At 41.8% G+C, this 17614-nt stretch overlaps 1 protein-coding gene across 4 annotated transcripts in view; it reads left to right on the forward strand.

Moving 5' to 3' along the window:
• The first annotated feature begins 553 nt into the window (after positions 1-553).
• Positions 554-17614, forward strand: part of LOC124008333 (sodium- and chloride-dependent GABA transporter 2-like) — a 42915-nt gene continuing 25854 nt past the window's right edge. Inside the window, exons 1-6 of one of the 4 annotated variants that reach the window (XM_046319498.1) lie at positions 1000-1706; positions 1763-1843; positions 2005-2174; positions 3628-3875; positions 6648-6782; positions 15183-15323. In XM_046319498.1, the coding sequence (XP_046175454.1) occupies positions 1819-1843; positions 2005-2174; positions 3628-3875; positions 6648-6782; positions 15183-15323 (719 nt within the window). In that variant the 5' untranslated portion in view covers positions 1000-1706; positions 1763-1818. The other 3 variants (XM_046319500.1, XM_046319501.1, XM_046319499.1) reach the window with 3 other exon arrangements.

Consider the following 17614-nt stretch of genomic DNA (forward strand, 5'->3'; position numbering starts at 1 on the left):
AGGGGGGTTCGGTTTTACCAAGAGTAGAGCGATCATAATCTACATTTGGCATTACATTAACAAGTTCATGCTCAGTCTTGTATCTATTGGGGGTATATATTGGGGGTGCGTGCGTGCGTGTTCATGTCTACAATAATAGTATCAGACTAGTTGTGTATTCACTTATGGTCCATAGAAAATCACCTGTGCTGTCTACTGCAGTACGTTTGCAAGTCAACTGTACTTCAACTGTGGTCATTTTGCAGATAGACTGCAATACTACTGTAGTCATATTCTGTTACTGTAACTTCATAACTACAATATTTTTTATTTTAGAGGAGAATTTAAAATATAAAAAATATAGCAGGCAAAAGGAACCCCAGCAAGACGCATTATTCCCTGTGTAACACTCATGCCTTTAGCCTTGAAGGGTTTCTAGCATTGGCGACTGTTCTTTGTGACAGAGGTGTAAGTGCTGTAGGACCCGCTACTGGTGAACGTCTTTTGGCTTCTAATGCTGCGTTCAAGGACAAGTAGGAAACTTGAAAACTCAGACAAACCCGGAATTGTTACAGTATGAACGCGGCACGCGTATAACTACAACCAGTTAGCAAGTTGGACATTTAAGTGTTTCCTAGTTCCGAATAGCACGTGAACGCGGCAAATGTATAGGCTGCTCTTCGGAATTAGGTAGGCTAAAATAACCGCGGTCGTAATCCTTGTGAAATGCTAAATGTTGACCACGAAAAACGCATTGTTTTTAGGCTATTTACTTGTGTGGTTTCATCTGCGCTGTTCTATGGCGTATGAAAGTTTTCGATTAACCGTACCAACTGAAACCTGATTATTATAAATGATTAACTCAGTAATTCTAAAGTTCACCGTTTTACATCCGTCCGCATATGCTCACAACTATTTGTGTTGCCCGTGAGGTGTGTTATGAAAGGCGCAAGGAAGGCATGTTGTGGAGATCCGTCTCTACATTCATTGTAAGCTATCATACCAGGTATAAGTACTTTTTTTTCACTAACTACTTTTGCACTTGATAGGAAAGCTAAGCAAATGTCCTCGTTGTGTATCGTTAATGGCCAAATGCGAACTGTTACAGATATTAATAGTGTAGCAACAGCGGCCACACTAGTCCAAAAATCATTGCAAACTACGCCTCTAGCCTAATAGTGTAGGTTCAGCGACTACGCTGTAGCCCAAAAATAATTGCAAGCTACGCCTCTATCTAGCTCTGCATCTTGATTGTATAAAAGGATGCAAAAATGGGACTTGTGTCTTCTGACTAGGCTATTGCATATCCGTTGTAAACTGTGAAATTCCTCCTTGTGTTGAACATGTGCCTTTGCTCTCTCTGTCCCTCAACCTACATGAATCCTGGAAAGGTTACATGAGAGACCGTAAAAATCAGGGTTATATAGGTACTTACTTGACTATCATCACTATCTCACTAGACACACGTAACAACCAAAGGCAGTGGTAACATGACAGTTGCAGTTTGAGTAACTCAGCTGACAATAGAAAAAGCAATAATGTCCAAATCAAATGTATTTATATAGCCCTTCGTACATCAGCTGATATCTCAAAGTGCAGTACAGAAACCCAGACTAAAACCCCAAACAGCAAGCAATGCAGGTGTAGAAGCACGGTGTCTTTCCTAGGCAGTAAATCGGGGAGGCATTATAGCCTAGTGGATCGAATCCTGGAGCTGACGAGCAATGTTGCCAACTCCACAGTAAGGAAAGTAGCTATTGGTTGTCCTAAAAGTCGCTCGAAGTCGCCAAATGACGTCATTGTCTAATTTGCATAATTGGCCATGTGCATGTAATTGTGATGGACGCTGTAGGAGAGACAAAAAGTGAGTAAAAAACACCCTAAATAGTTTATTTGTAGTTCTAAACATTTCTTGTTTTTTTTATTTTTATGTCACAATTCCAACCCTCCTTTTTTATCCAGGCAAGAGACACTGACGGAGTTACTTCGTTTTTAAATTTTTATTTTATTTACATTTACATTCAGGGCGGGATCAGCCGCAGCAGCTTCCCGCATGCACGATTCATTTGCAGTCTGGATGTGGAGGGGTGAACATCTCCTGCTCTGACTGCAGCTGGGAGGGACTGGTGCGAGAGGACTGGGCCGCCTGTGAATGCTTTGGGACTCCCGGTAGAAGCCGCTGCTCGTTGAGAAGAGTAAGAACGATACATGCTTTCACGTCAGAGTCCCAATAACACCAGAAAAAGTCGCTAGATTTGACGCTAGTCTCTTTTTTTGAAAATGTGTTGCTAGAGGGGTCTGAATACTCGCTAAATATAGCGACAAAGTCGCTAAGTTGGCAACACTGCTGACAAGTTACAAATCTGTCGTTCTCCCATTGAACAAGGCAGTTAACCCACTGTTCCCCGGTAGGCCGTCATTGTAAATAATAATTTGTTCTTAACTAGCTTGCCTAGTTCAATAAAGGTTAAAGTAAATTTAAAAAATTAAAGTATGCCATGGTTCGTTAGACAAAGCCTATTGGAAAATGAAGGGCTTTATAATTATTAAAGATCATGTTCTGACTGATATTTTCTCATAAGAACTTATAGGCCTGTGTTAATATTATAATATTTGCCATTTAGCAGACGCTTTTATCAAAAAAGGGACTTACAGTCACAGGTGCATACATTTTATGCATGGGTGGTCCCAGGAATCCAACCCACTGCCCTAGCATTACACACATCGTGCTCTACCAACTGAGCTACAAAGGACCTCAAACCTTATTTTGGGGGGTTTGAGGTCCAAGGGGGGGTGAGTACTTATGATACCCACTGTACATTGAGAAAGGAAGCTGAGCTGAGTTGCTATGGGGGGGGGTTAGTCGATATTCAAAATCGATCTCTGTGTGTGTCTTTTACTTTCCCCATTCATTTTGCCCAAAGTAATGGCTGATTCAGTTCTGCATTTTTTGAACTACAAGCTGGTGAGCTCTATGGGGTGGGGTGGGATAGGAGGAGGGGGGGTGAGGTTTAGGAATGGAGTTTCTCACGTTTACATACAAACAGACTGCAGAATTGATGCGTGGCACAGGAGCGTATGTGGTGCCAGTCTACGACTTGGACATGTATTTAAATCACGATTTACAGTTAGTTGTGTGTTTGGTGTTTCGGGGGGCTGTCAACATGTACAAACACCTTCTAGACCTTGTCTGCGTCACAAATGGCACCTTATTTCCTACATAGTGCGCCACTTTTGAATAAGGTGCCATTTGGAACGTAGACCTTGTGTAGCCTGAGGAAGTCAGATAGCAGACACACACCCGACACAGGGCGGGCCATGAGAAGGGAGGTACAGATAAGTTACGCAGGCAGGCCCAACCGTCAGAGAAGCGCCCCACTAATAAGGTTGTTGGTCTCTCCATCGCAGGCGGCAGAGATGTAAGCACTCATGTTAACCCTCTCTCTCTCTCTCTCCCATTCTGTAGCCAAATTTGTATTTTAACTTTGTTTTTCCCACTAATAGCTCCTCAATGGTCATTCATCTTCACTGTTAGAGATGCAAGCTCTCTGCCATCTCTCTCTCTCTATCTCACTAACTCTAGCCTAATTCATATTTTTCCCATCTGTAGGAGTGTGTGCCTTATTCTCATCCATCCCCTCTCTGTAGGAGTTTGTGTGTATCTCTACTGGATCCCGTCATGTCGACCCAGCCTGCTCTGGAGCAGGGAGGTGTGTTGCTGAACAGTGGCCTGCACATGAAGAGCAAGAAGGGTCTGGAGGCCGGGAAAGTGGAAGACCTGCAGGCCCGGGGCCAGTGGGCCAGCAAGGCAGAGTTCCTGCTGGCTGTGGCGGGACAGATCATAGGCCTGGGCAACGTGTGGAGATTCCCCTACCTGTGCTACAAGAACGGAGGAGGTGAGAAACTAAGTGTTCAAATCAAATCATATGTATTTATATAGCCCTTCGTACATCAGCTGATATCTCAAAGTGCTGTACAGAAACCCAGCCTAAAACCCCAAACAGCAAGCAATGCAGGTGTAGAAGCACGGTGGCTAGGAAAAACTCCCCAGAAAGGCCAAAACCTAGGAAGAAACCTAGAGAGGAACCAGGCTATGTGCTGTGGCCCAGTCCTCTTCTGGCTGTGCCGGGTGGAGATTATAACAAAACATGGCCAAGATGTTCAAATGTTCATAAATGACCAGCATGGTCGAATAATAATAATAAGGCAGAACAGTTGAAACTGGAGCAGCAGCACAGTCAGGTGGACTGGGTACAGCAAGGAGTCATCATGTCAGATAGTCCTGGGGCACGGTCCTAGGGCTCAGGTCCTCCGAGAGAGAGAAAGAAAGAGAGAATTAGAGAGAGCATATGTGGGGTGGCCAGTCCTCTTCTGGCTGTGCCGGGTGGAGATTATAACAGAACATGGCCAAGATGTTTTGAAGGAAAGACGTTACCACAGATGTCAGAGCTAACTGTACTCTTTTTAATCATAACGTCAACGGAACAATACAGAAAGTGGGCGCCGTAAAATAACCCTAGGGTCAACCACTGTAAGAATGACATCTCACGTGACTTCCTACTGTACAGACATAACACTATGTAGACCTTATCTTGGAACCCAGAGTTAAATGTTAGGGTAAGAGTCTGTCACGAGACTAAAGTAGACCTACATGTACAGTTGGTATGATAAGTGTTCACCCACCTTGGATTTTTTCACATTATGTTGCGTTACAAAGTGGGATGGAAATAGATTTAATTGTGATTTTATTTTTTGCAAGTGATCGACACAAAATATTCCACAATGTTAGTGGAAACAAAATTCCATAGATTTTTTAAACAAATTAATACAAATTAAATAACTAAAATATAGTTCTTGCATAAGTATTCACCCTCTTTTGTTTAGGCAAACCTAAATTAGTTCAGTAGTAAAATTTGACTTAAGAAATCACATAAGTTCCATGGACTCACTCTGTGTGAAATAATAGGTGTTGACGTGATGATTTTATCACTACCCCTTCCTTCCTCTGTCTCCCATACTGTGGGGCAAAAAAAGTATTTAGTCAGCCACCAATTGTGCAAGTTCTCCCACTTAAAAAGATGAGAGGCCTGTAATTTTCATCATAGGTACACTTCAACTATGACAGACAAAATGAGAAGAAAAAATGCAGAAAATCACATTGTAGGACTTTTATGAATTTATTTGCAAATTATGGTGGAAAATAAGTATTTGGTCAATAACAAACGTTTATCTCAATACTTTGTTATATACCCTTTGTTGGCAATGACAGAGGTCAAAAGTCTTCACAAGGTTTTCACACACTGTTGCTGGTATTTTGGCCCATTCCTCCATGCAGATCTCCTCTAGAGCAGTGATGTTTTGGGGCTGTTGCTGGGCAACACAGACTTTCCACTCCCTCCAAAGATTCTCTATGGGGTTGAGATCTGGAGACTGGCTAGGCCATTCCAGGACCTTGAAATGCTTCTTACGAAGCCACTCCTTTGTTGCCCGGGCGGTGTGTTTGGGATCATTGTCATGCTGAAAGACCCAGCCACGTTTCATCTTCAATGCCCTTGCTGATGGAAGGAGGTTTTCACTCAAAATCTCACGATACATGGCCCCATTCATTCTATCCTTTACACGTATCAGTCGTCCTGGTCCCTTTGCAGTAAAACAGCCCCAAAACTTGATGTTTCCACCCCCATGCTTCACAGTAGGTAAGGTGTTCTTTGGATGCAACTCAGCATTCTTTGTCCTCCAAACACGACGAGTTGAGTTTTTACCAAAAGGTTCTATTTTGGTTTCATATGACATTCTCCCAATCTTCTTCTGGATCATCCAAATGCTCTCTTGCAAACTTCAGACGGGCCTGGACATGTACTGGCTTAAGCAGGGGGACACGTCTGGCACTGCAGGATTTGAGTCCCTGGCGGCGTAGTGTGTTACTGATGGTAGGCTTTGTTACTTTGGTCCCAGCTCTCTGCAGGTCATTCACTAGGTCCCCCCGTGTGGTTCTGGGATTTTTGCTCACCGTTCTTGTGATCATTTTGACCCCACGGGGTGAGATCTTGCGTGGAGCCCCAGATCGAGGGAGATTATCAGTGGTCTTGTATGTCTTCCATTTCCTAATAATTGCTCCCACAGTTGATTTATTCAAACCAAGCTGCTTACCTATTGCAGATTCAGTCTTCCCAGCCTGGTGCAGGTCTAAAATTTTGTTTCTGGTGTCCTTTGACAGCTCTTTGGTCTTGGCCATAGTGGAGTTTGGAGTGTGACTGTTTGAGGTTGTGGACAGGTTTCTTTTATACTGATAACAAGTTCAAACAGGTGCCATTAATACAGGTAACGAGTGGAGGACAGAGGAGCCTCTTAAAGAAGTTGTTACAGGTCTGTGAGAGCCAGAAATCTTGTTTGTAGGTGACCAAATATTTATTTTCCACCATAATTTGCAAATCAATTCATAAAAAATCCTACAATGTGATTTTCTGGATTTCTTTTTCTCATTTTGTCTTGGCATAGTTGAAGTGTACCTATGATGAAAATTACAGGCCTCTCTCATATTTTTAAGTGGGAGAAATTGCACAATTGGTGGCTGACTAAATACTTTTTTGATCACTGTATATTATATGTCTCTTTATCTGTGTTCATCCATCCCCCTCTCTCTCTCTCTCTCTCTCTCTCTCTCTCAGGTGTGTTCTTTGTGCCCTACCTGTTGTTTCTGGTTCTGTGTGGTGTTCCTCTCTTCCTGATGGAGACCTCTCTGGGTCAGTATACCAGCCTGGGAGGGGTCAGTGCCTGGAGGAGCATCTGCCCACTGTTCGGAGGTACAAACACACACCACCCCAAGGTATACATCCACGCACAAATAGGGCTGTTGCGGTGACCGTATTACCTTCACAACAGCGGTCACGAATCACGACGGCAGTCAAATTCCATGTGACTATTTAGTCACTGTAATTAGGCTTCTCCGAGCTCTGATGCTGCTGATGGTCATTAGTAACTTACCAAAGTTGCTAACTGCTGGGTATTCAACACTCTATTGCCCCTCTAATCACTCTGACAGCAATGCAAATGTCATTGCAAATCGAATCAAACATAATGAGAGCCCATGAGCTGATGTTGCGCAACATTTTTATAGGGTATGCAATTGCGTGAGAAAACAGAGTGATGGCCTCTTAAAAAGAGGAGGCTCCCATCAGCTTTCTAATGGCTTGGCCTACTATATTTATTTCTCAACTTTCCTAATATTAAGCACATTGCTTCTCTTCACAACAGGAGTATAGCCTACCTGGCTGGCATGAAAATGAACCATGGAAATGCATCCTCCATTCACTATTTAATTGGATAGATGACATGTATTTTTTTCCCCTGCCCCTGTTTCAAGACAGGTGGATGATAATGGTCCATTCTAAAGAAAAAGCGTATATTATTTAGTATATGTAAAGATAAGATTAAATCATGACTAGTCTGATGGGTGACAATATTAGCCTATCACTTGTGAATGATGCCCAGGCAAGAAACAGCGCATTCCTTTTCATTTGTGACGTTTTGTTCAAATCATAGTCACACACCTCATGTGGCCTATCCCATAGCCTATCCCCCTATATATTTTAATAAGGTTTGTATCACAACTAAAGTGGCCAAATAAATTAAGCACATAATGCGATTTACAAGAGGTGTAGAGGTCAACCGATTATGATTTTTCAACGCTAATACCGATTATTGGAGGGCCAAAAAAAGGCGCTACTGATTAATCGGCCGATTAAAAAAAAAAATATATATATATATAAATGTATTTATTTGTAATAATGACAATTCCGACAATACTGAATGAACACTTATTTTAACTTAATATAATACATCAATAAAAATCATTTAGCGTCAAATAAATAATGAAACATGTTCAATTTGGTTTAAATAATGCAAAAACAAAGTGTTGGAGAAGTCAAATGTGTGCCATGTAAAAAATAAAAAAATTAAAAGCTAACGTTTGAGGTCCTTGCTCAGAACATTTTAAATTTTACCTTTATTTAACCAGGCAAGTCAGTTAAGAACATATTCTTATTTTCAATGACGGCCTGGGAACAGTGGGTTAACTGCCTGTTCAGGGGCAGAACGACAGATTTGTACCTTGTCAGCTCGGGGGTTTGAACTCACAACCTTCCGGTTACTAGTCCAACGCTCTAACCACTAGGCTACGCTGCCGCCCCAGTATAACTCTCCTCACCGCTACCTGGGCTCGAACCAGGAACACAGCCACCCTCAACGCAGCGTTACCCATCGCTCCACAAAAGCCGAGGCCTAACTACTCGTCACTTCAAGCGAGTGACGTTTGAAACGCTATTAGCGCGCACCCTGCTAACTAGCTAGCCATTTCACATCGGTTACACCAGCCATTAGGCTGATAGGCTTGAAGTGATAAACAGCACTGTGCTTGCGAAGAGCTGCTGGAAAAACGCACAAAAGTGCTGTTTGAATGAATGCTTACGAGCCTGCTGCTGCCTACCATCGCTCAGTCAGACTGCTCTATCAAATATCAAATCATAGACTTAATTATAACATAATAACACAGAAATACGAGCCGTTGGTCATTAATATGGTGGAATCCGGAAACTATCATTTTGAAAAAGAAAAAAAAAAGTTTATTATTTCAGTGAAATACGGAACCGTTCGATATTTTATCTAACGGGTGGCATCCGTAAGTCTAAATATTCTTGTTACATTGTACAACCTTCAATGTTATGTCATAATTAGGTAAAATTCTGGCAATTTAGTTCGCAATGAGCCAGGCTGCCCAAACTGTTGCATATACCCTGACTCTGCGTGCAATGAACGCAAGAGAAGTGACACAATTTCACCTGGTTAATATTGCTTGCTAACCTGGATTTCTTTTAGCTAAATATGCAGGTTTAAAAATATATACTTCTGTGTATTGATTTTAAGAAAGGCATTGGTGTTGATGGTTAGGTACAGTCGTGCAACAATTGTGCTTTTTTTAACAAATGCGCTTTTGTTTAAATCAGGACACGCTAGATAAACTAGTAATGTCATCAACCATGTGTAGTTAACTAGTGATTGATTGATTGTTTTTTTATAAGATGGGTTTAATGCTAGCTAGCAACTTACCTTGGGTTCTACTGCATTCGCGTAACCGGCAGGATCCACGTGGAGTGCATTGAGAGGCAGGTGGTTAGAGCGTTGAACTAGTTAACCGTAAGGTTGCAAGATTGAATCCCAGAGCTGACAAAGTGAAAATCTGTCATTCTGCCCCTGAACAAGGCTGTTAACCCACCGTTCCCACGCACTAGGCCGTCATTGAAAATAAGAATGTGTTCTTAACTGACTTACCTAGTTAAATAAAGGTGTAAAAAAAATTGGTGTCCAAAAATACCGATTTCCGATTGTTATGAACTTGAAATCGGCCCTAATTAATCAGCAATTCCGATTAATCGGTCAAACTCTAGTGTAGAGCCTAACTGGCATACATATGCAGCACGTGAGTTTCGTGTTTGGGGAAGATAATTTTCACCATAAAAATGCACAATCACATTTAGGTCACTTTTGAGAATGGTGTTTTCCAGCTAATTGATTGCATTTTGGTACATTCATGCTGAGATCCTACTGCTGTGTGCGCATTGCTGCGCTTATAATGGGAAGAAATAACCTAGTAGTTTACCAAATCAAAATCAAATCAAATTTATTTATATAGCCCTTCGTACATCAGCTGATATCTCAAAGTGCTGTACAGAAACCCAGCCTAAAACCCCAAACAGCAAACAATGCAGGTGTAAAAGCACGGTGGCTAGGAAAAACTCCCTAGAAAGGCCAAAACCTAGGAAGAAACCTAGAGAGGAACCGGGCTATGTGGGGTGGCCAGTCCTCTTCTGGCTGTGCCGGGTAGAGATTATAACAGAACATGACCAAGATGTTCAAATGTTCATAAATGACCAGCATGGTCAAATAATAATAAGGCAGAACAGTTGAAACTGGAGCAGCAGCACAGTCAGGTGGACTGGGGACAGCAAGGAGCCATCATGTCAGGTAGTCCTGGGGCACGGTCCTAGGGCTCAGGTCCTCCGAGAGAGAGAAAGAAAGAGAGAATTAGAGAGAGCATATGTGGGGTGGCCAGTCCTCTTCTGGCTGTGCCGGGTGGAGATTATAACAGAACGTGGCCAAGATGTTCAAATGTTCATAAATGACCAGCATGGTTGAATAATAGTAAGGCAGAACAGTTGAAACTGGAGCAGGAGCATGGCCAGGTGGACTGGGGACAGCAAGGAGTCCTCATGTCAGGTAGTCCTGGGACATGGTCCTAGGGCCCAGGCCAGTTGAAACTGGAGCAGCAGCATGGCCAGGTGGACTGGGGACAGCAAGGAGTCATGTCAGGTAGTCCTGGGGCATGGTTCTAGGGCTCAGGTCCTCCGAGAGAGAGAAAGAAAGAGAGAAGGAGAGAATTAGAGAACGCACACTTAGATTTACACAGGACACCGAATAGGACAGGAGAAGTACTCCAGATAAACAAACTGACCCTAGCCCCCCGACACATAAACTACTGCAGCATAAATACTGGAGGCTGAGACAGGAGGGGTCAGGAGACACTGTGGCCCCATCCGAGGACACCCCCGGACAGGGCCAAACAGGAAGGATAACACATAACACACCAACCATTTAAGCTAAACGTTCTGTTCTGTTACGTCAACCTCATTGCTTACAAAATGTTTTGCTGTTGTGTCAACCTCATTGCTTACAAATGTCCCAGATTATGTTTGGAATATTTGTTTCTGGCACAGAATAGAAAAGGTCAACTTTGGTACTATGGGGGATAGTAGATTGAGATAGGCTAGTGCTATTGCTGTTCATTAGGCCTACTCATCTTGTTGACTGACAAAAAGTAAATATGGACAGTTCTTCCAATATACCCCTCGGAATTGGATAAGGACGAAGTGTCCGTCTTCACTTGTAGCCTGTGAGAAAGATCATTGGCTAATCGTAGTTACCTTTCAGTGGCAGCCACAGGCGGCCGGTGGCACTGTAATTGGGGAGGACTGGCTCATAGAACGAAGTAGATTGAATGGTATCGAATACATCAAACACATGGTTTCCATGTGTTTGATAACATTCTATTCGCTCCATTTCAGTCATTGGAAGCTTTGCTCTTCTGTTCTAATCTATGTGGAATATGTTTGTTGTTGTTGCTAAATTTGCTCCAAGGTGGCTTTCCTCAGAAACCTTTTAACCAAAAAACTGAAGTCAGACCCTTATTTAATGAGACTTGAATCATCCCAAATTTCATCAGGATCATTGTTTCAAAAGGCATTTTTTGATTTGTCAACACAGCTCCTTCCTGTTCACTTCCTAAGCACTGGGATGACACGCGTAACAAATCATAAATTTACTCCGCTAAATTTGTTTCAGCGGGAAAAAGCACACTAAAATCTTTGCAGAAATATCCACGTGTTTTTGCAAACTGTGAATAGTCTACGTCTGGCTAACCAATGAAGTAATCAAAAAATTATCAGATTGCGTTACTCATTTCAAGTAATCCAATGGATTATGTAACTCAAAGTCATACGCACGTACACACACACACACACATATACACACACACACGCACCTTATATTCATGCCGTACTTGATGAATAAAATTTGAATTGATTCGAATGCAGTGTCATGCTGACAACCTGTAATGCTTCCACACGACCTGATTAGATCGATGTGTTACACATTGACCATTCCCTGGAGTGGAGACACTTATCTTTCCCTTAATGTCATGCAAAACAGGCTCCACCCCCAACTGCCCTGAATGAGGGGTCGCAACTGCCTTAATGACTTACACACACACACTCTCACTCATCTGTGGTGCCATGTGTTATTGTTTGTTTTGACAAAACAGTGAGAGGGTTTAAGTTATGTTTAGTTGGATTGGACAGACTGAAATTAATGAGTTAAAGCCACAGACCTGATGACGATAGCTAAATCTCTAGATTGAACTGTTCAGGTGGCGCATAGGTAAACTAAGCTACACTCAATCCTCTCGTTTGATCTTATTCTCAAATGGTCTCCTCGTCTCCCTTAGACGTTTTTAGAAGTAGATGAGTCTAGGAACTACTTTTCAGTCTCGCTGTATCCTACTACTCCCAACTGCATTGTCTAAACCAGGCACGGTCATTGCGTGTCTCGTGAGACGCCTGCGTCTCTTGGCGACTTAATTTGTGAATCGTGACAATAGTCTGAAAGAATGTGTTTTCCTCAGTCAGCCGACTACGCCGTTTAGTTCATAGAATCGTGGTATCAGTGTCCGTTTCTAGTGCCTCTGGCGCATCTTGAAATAGTTTTTATCCCCCTACGAATTTGGCTCTAGATTTTCAACGGTTGGAGCTATTACCAAACACTTCTGTTTCCATCTAAGACACAAGCTGTGCAGGACTTTTTTTAGAAGAGAGAGTGATGAATTTGCACAGGATAACTGAGGGAAATGAATAGATTCTCCGTAAACAAGCATACATAAGATTGTTTGATGACCATCCCTGATGTTTTCCTGAACATTACAATACCTTTCTGATGCATTTCAATCATTCCAAGCCCTGCTTTCTTCAGACTGAAATTTGCCATTACCTGATTTAACATATCTTGTGCTCGATAATATTATTGAGAGTATGGCAATAAGGTCAGATTCTAACAATTCATCACATTTGTTTCTGATTTTCCCCAAATGTCCTAAAGTAGAGAATCAGGTAATCAAATAGCTTGGAGGTCCATGTTAATACATGTAAGTATTATGTAGAAATTAGTTTAAGATCTTCAATTAATCCATTTTAGTTTGTGACCCCCGTTCTCCAATGGGAATGGCGCCTCACCAAGTGATTTTGTTTTACAAAAGTTGTTCCCTCTGGAATATTAGTGACTAACACTGGTCTAAACTGTTCCACCTGGGACATGTTCATGAGGGAACACCATAGTGAAACGTTTTACACCAGAAAACAAAAACACGCCTATCTTATTATGTTCAGATATTGCCTCGTTTCCTCTTTTTTTTTTTTGTGCCGTTCTGTCCCGTTTCGTAACCTGGGTACTAGTCTGTTTGTGCCATCATGCCACGCCTTGCCACTCCTTGTCATGCCAAACATGTTTTACATGACAGGGAGGGGCATGATGGCTCAAATAGCCTGGTACCCCGGCTCTGCCTGCTGAACACAACCTGGGTGTGGTACTTTCTACAGGTGCAGCCAGATGACTAGCTTCTTAGCAAAGCCACCTGGTCGACACATTGTAAACGTAATCTATCTTGTAAACGAGCTGGTGTTAGAACTCTCTGCCTCTGGATAGCTTTCCGGTTCACGTAAACATGCCTCTTCCTCCTCCTCCTCTCCCCCTCATACAGACAGCTGCTGTTCTCTGTCCATATGGCCAACAGCTGCACAGACACACTTACATGCTCGTACACACACACACACACATACAGTGCATTCGGAAAGTTTTCACACCCCTTCCCTTTTTCCACATTTTGTTACGTTACAGCCTTATTCTAAAATGTATTAAATAAATAAAAATCCTCATCAATCTACACACAATACCTCATAATGATGAAGCAAAAACAGGTTATTAGACATTTTTACTAATGTATGATAAAACAAACAATAGTAATACTTTATTATATACATAAGTATTCAGACCCTTTGCTATGAGACTCGAAATTGAGCCCAGGTGCATCCTGTTTCCATTGATCATCCTAGAGATGTTTCTACAACTCAATTGGAGTCCACCTGTGGTACATTTAGTTGAATGGACATGTGGAAAGGCACACACCTTTCTATATAAGGTCCCACAGTTGACAGTGCATGTCAGAGCAAAAACCAAGCCATGAGGTCGAAGCAACTGTCCGTAGAGCTCAGAGACAGGATTGTGTCAAGGAACACATCTGGGGAAGGGTACCAAAACAGTTCTGCAACATTGAAGGTCCCCAAGAACACAGTGGCTTCCATCATTCTTAAATGGAAGAAGTGTGGAACCACCAAGACTCTTCCTAGAGCTAGCCGCCCAGCCAAACTGAGCAATCGGGGGAGAAGGGCCTTGGTCATGGAGGTGACCAAGAACCAGATGCTGTGCAGTGATGCTCTCCATCCAACCTGAACTCCCCAAATACAGGTGTGCTTGTAGCGTCATACCCAAGAAGACTCAAGGCTGTCATCACTGCCAAAGGTGCTTCAACAAAGTACTGATTAAAGGGTCGAAGTACTGATGTAAATGTAATATTTTTTTTAATTATACATTTGCTAAAATCTACTTTGAGGGTATTGTGTGTAGATTAATGAGGGGGGGACGACGACAGTTCATCAAATTTTAGAATAAGGCTGTAATTGTAACAAAATGTGGAAAAAGTCAAAAGGGTCTGAATACTTTCCCGAATGCACTGTACACGCTAGCACAGACACACAGAGCCCAGATAAGACAGCAGGCGTGGAATGTTTACAGCGAGTTGTGTGATGGCCAACAGAGCCATGAGTTAGCAGAGGGACAAACACTGCTGCAGCATCTGTGTTTTGGTACATTTAGTACTAGTAGATTGTTTTTAGACTTGTCTGCCTGTGCACGTGTTCATGCTCTGTTAGTGTGTCCTAAATATTAAGGGTGAAATCTTATCTTAAAAGCTATGCAAATGTATGTGCCCGTTTACCTGTACCCTTGTTAATCCATGATCTACATGGGAGTTAAAGTTTTGTGCGTCTGTTTTTAGCGTTTTTATCAAGCGGTTAGTAACGACCACTCAAGGTGATTGGTTAAAAGCCAAGTTGTGCGTTGTTCACGAAATAGCACAGGGAATGCACACTAACTGTTTTATTTGAATCATAGCTGCGTATCCATTAGAATGTATTAGTGTTTTTTTTCCCCCTGTGCCTGCGTGTTGTCTGTGTGCCTGTGTTTGAGTGTGTAGGTTTTGTTTGCCTGTGTGCCTGTGTGTGTGTGTGTGTGTGTGCGTGTGTATGTTTTCTTAGTGCCTGTGGGTGTGTAACTAAAGTTATTCATGCAGTAAAGGTCTGACAAAGTTTTAGACACTTTTGGTACTTTTGTATCCATGAGAGTCCATGTGACTTTAAAAAAAAAAAAGTTTTAATCCTTGATTGTAATGTTTTATTCATTTATTTAACCAGGTTAGTTTCAAGAGAACCTGGACCTGGAATGTGATTTGTAGATCTAAATAAAGTATTTGGAATGTGTTTCCACAGGTCTGGGCTTTGCCAGTCAGGTGATGATCCTCCATGGGTGTGTGTACTACATTGTGGTCCTGGCCTGGGCTCTCTTCTACCTGGTCCACAGCTTCCAGTCAGAGCTGCCCTGGGCCCACTGCAACAACACCTGGAACACAGGTACACCATGTACCGATACCATTTTCACACTACTAAGTCAAACTGAGCCAAGCTGTACTCGGCTGGCCTGTTTATGCATACACAAATATTTGCTGGAACCATACTGGAAGATGGGGATGTTGATGAGTTATCTTATTTTCAAAGAGGTAATGTCAAATAGGCCTACATATGTCAAATAGGCCTACATATGTCAAATAGGCCTACATATGTCAAATAGGCCTACATATGTCAAATAGGCCTACATATGTCAACTAGTGTCAAATATTTGAACGCATTGGAGATGTGTTTGATTAGGTTGGTGTTTGCATTTTTGGGACTATTCCAATGGTTCCATTGTACCAGAAAAACGAAATCAGTTCAATTGTCCGGTCCAAGTATTTGACCTACAGGTGCCTATGTACCTATTTGACCCAGGTCTGTGAAATATTTCACATATTTCTCTTTATCTTCCAAAGGCAGTTGACACGTTTTTCGGCAGTTGCCATTGCAGTTTTTCCCCAATTGTTAACGCACGTTTGCTGAAACTACATCCAAGATACACAAAACAATTTCCCCAAAAACCACAGACGTCTTGCAAAATGAAACATAGCAATCAAAATCATGTACTCCCTTCTCAAATTGAAACTCTGTATACAAATCAATGTATACACATCAAATGAAACGAACAAACCAAGGTCACACTAAAATGACATATTCAAAACACTACTATCAGAAACTATTTCAGTGTAAAGACTAGGATTTTGTTGATATACTGTATATTGTTTGTGTGTACTCAAACAAGAAAGGAACACAAATGCAAAAATTGAAGTTTTATATTTCAACATGACTCAATACATGTCAAACAGAATACTGTAAAAATGCAAAAATACAGTAAATATACAGTTGGAAGTCATAAGTTTACGTGCACTTTAGGCAAATACATTTAAACTCAGTTTTTCACCATTCCTGACATTTAATGCTAGTAAAAATTCCCTGTCTTAGGTCAGTTAGGATCAACACTTTATTTTAAGAATGTGAAATGTCAGAATAATAGTAGATTTATTTCAGCTTTTATTTCTTTCATCACATTCCCACTGGGTCAGAAGTTTACATACACTCAATTAGTATTTGGTAGCATTGCCTTTAAATTGTTTAACTTGGGTCAAACATTTTGGGTAGCCTTCCACAAGCTTCCCACAATAAGTTGGGTGAATTTTGGACCATTCCTCCTAACAGAGCTGTTGTAACCGAGTCAGGTTTCTAGGCCTCCTTGCTCGCACACGCTTTTTCAGATCTGCCCACTAATGTTCTATGGGATTGAGGTCAGGGCTTTGTGATGGCCACTCCAATACCTTCACTTTGTTGTCCTTAGGCCATTTTGTCAGAACTTTGGAAGTATGCTTGGGGTCATTGTCCATTTGGTAGACCCATTTGCGACCAAGCTTTAACTTCCTGACTGCTTCAATATATCCACATAATTTTCCTACCTCATGATGCCATCTATTTTGTGAAGCGCACCAGGCCCTCCTGCAGCAAAGCACCCCCACAACATGATGCCTGCAAGCCTCCTCCTTTTTCTTCCAATCATAACGATGGTCATTATGGCCAAACAGTTATATTTTTGTTTCATTAGACCAGAGGACATTTCTCAAGTGCGGTCTTTGTCCCCATGTGCAGTTGCCAACCGTAGTCTGGCTTTTTTATGGCGGTTTTGGAGCAGTGGCTTCTTCCGTTCAGGTTATGTCGACATAGGACTTGTTGTACTGTGGATATAGATACAGTGAGGGGAAAAAGTATTTGATCCCCTGCTTATTTTGTATGTTTTCCCACTGAAAAAGAAATGATCAGTCTAAAATTTTAATGGTAGGTGTATTTGAACAGTGAGAGATAGAATAACAACAAAATAATCCAGAATAACAACAAAATAATCCAGAAAAACGCATGTCAAAAATGTTATAAATTGATTTGCATTTTAATGAGGGAAATAAGTGTTTGACCCCCTCTCAATCAGAAAGATTTCTGGCTCCCAGGTGTCTATTATACAGGTAATGAGCTGAGATTAGGAGCACACTCTTAAAGGGAGTGCTCCTAATCTCAGTTTGATACCTGTATAAAAGACACCTGTCCACAGAAGCAAGCAATCAATCAATCAGATTCCAAACTCTCCACCATGGCCAAGACTAAAGAGCTCTCCAATGATGTCAGGGACAAGATTGTAGACCTACACAATGGGCTTTGCTGCAGGAGGGCCTGGTGCCCTTCACAAATAGGGAAAAACTGTAAACCAGTTTTTTTTTTTTTTTTTTTTTGTT

The sequence above is a fragment of the Oncorhynchus gorbuscha genome, linkage group LG21, assembly GCF_021184085.1.
Source record: "Oncorhynchus gorbuscha isolate QuinsamMale2020 ecotype Even-year linkage group LG21, OgorEven_v1.0, whole genome shotgun sequence".
NCBI lineage: Eukaryota > Metazoa > Chordata > Actinopteri > Salmoniformes > Salmonidae > Oncorhynchus > Oncorhynchus gorbuscha.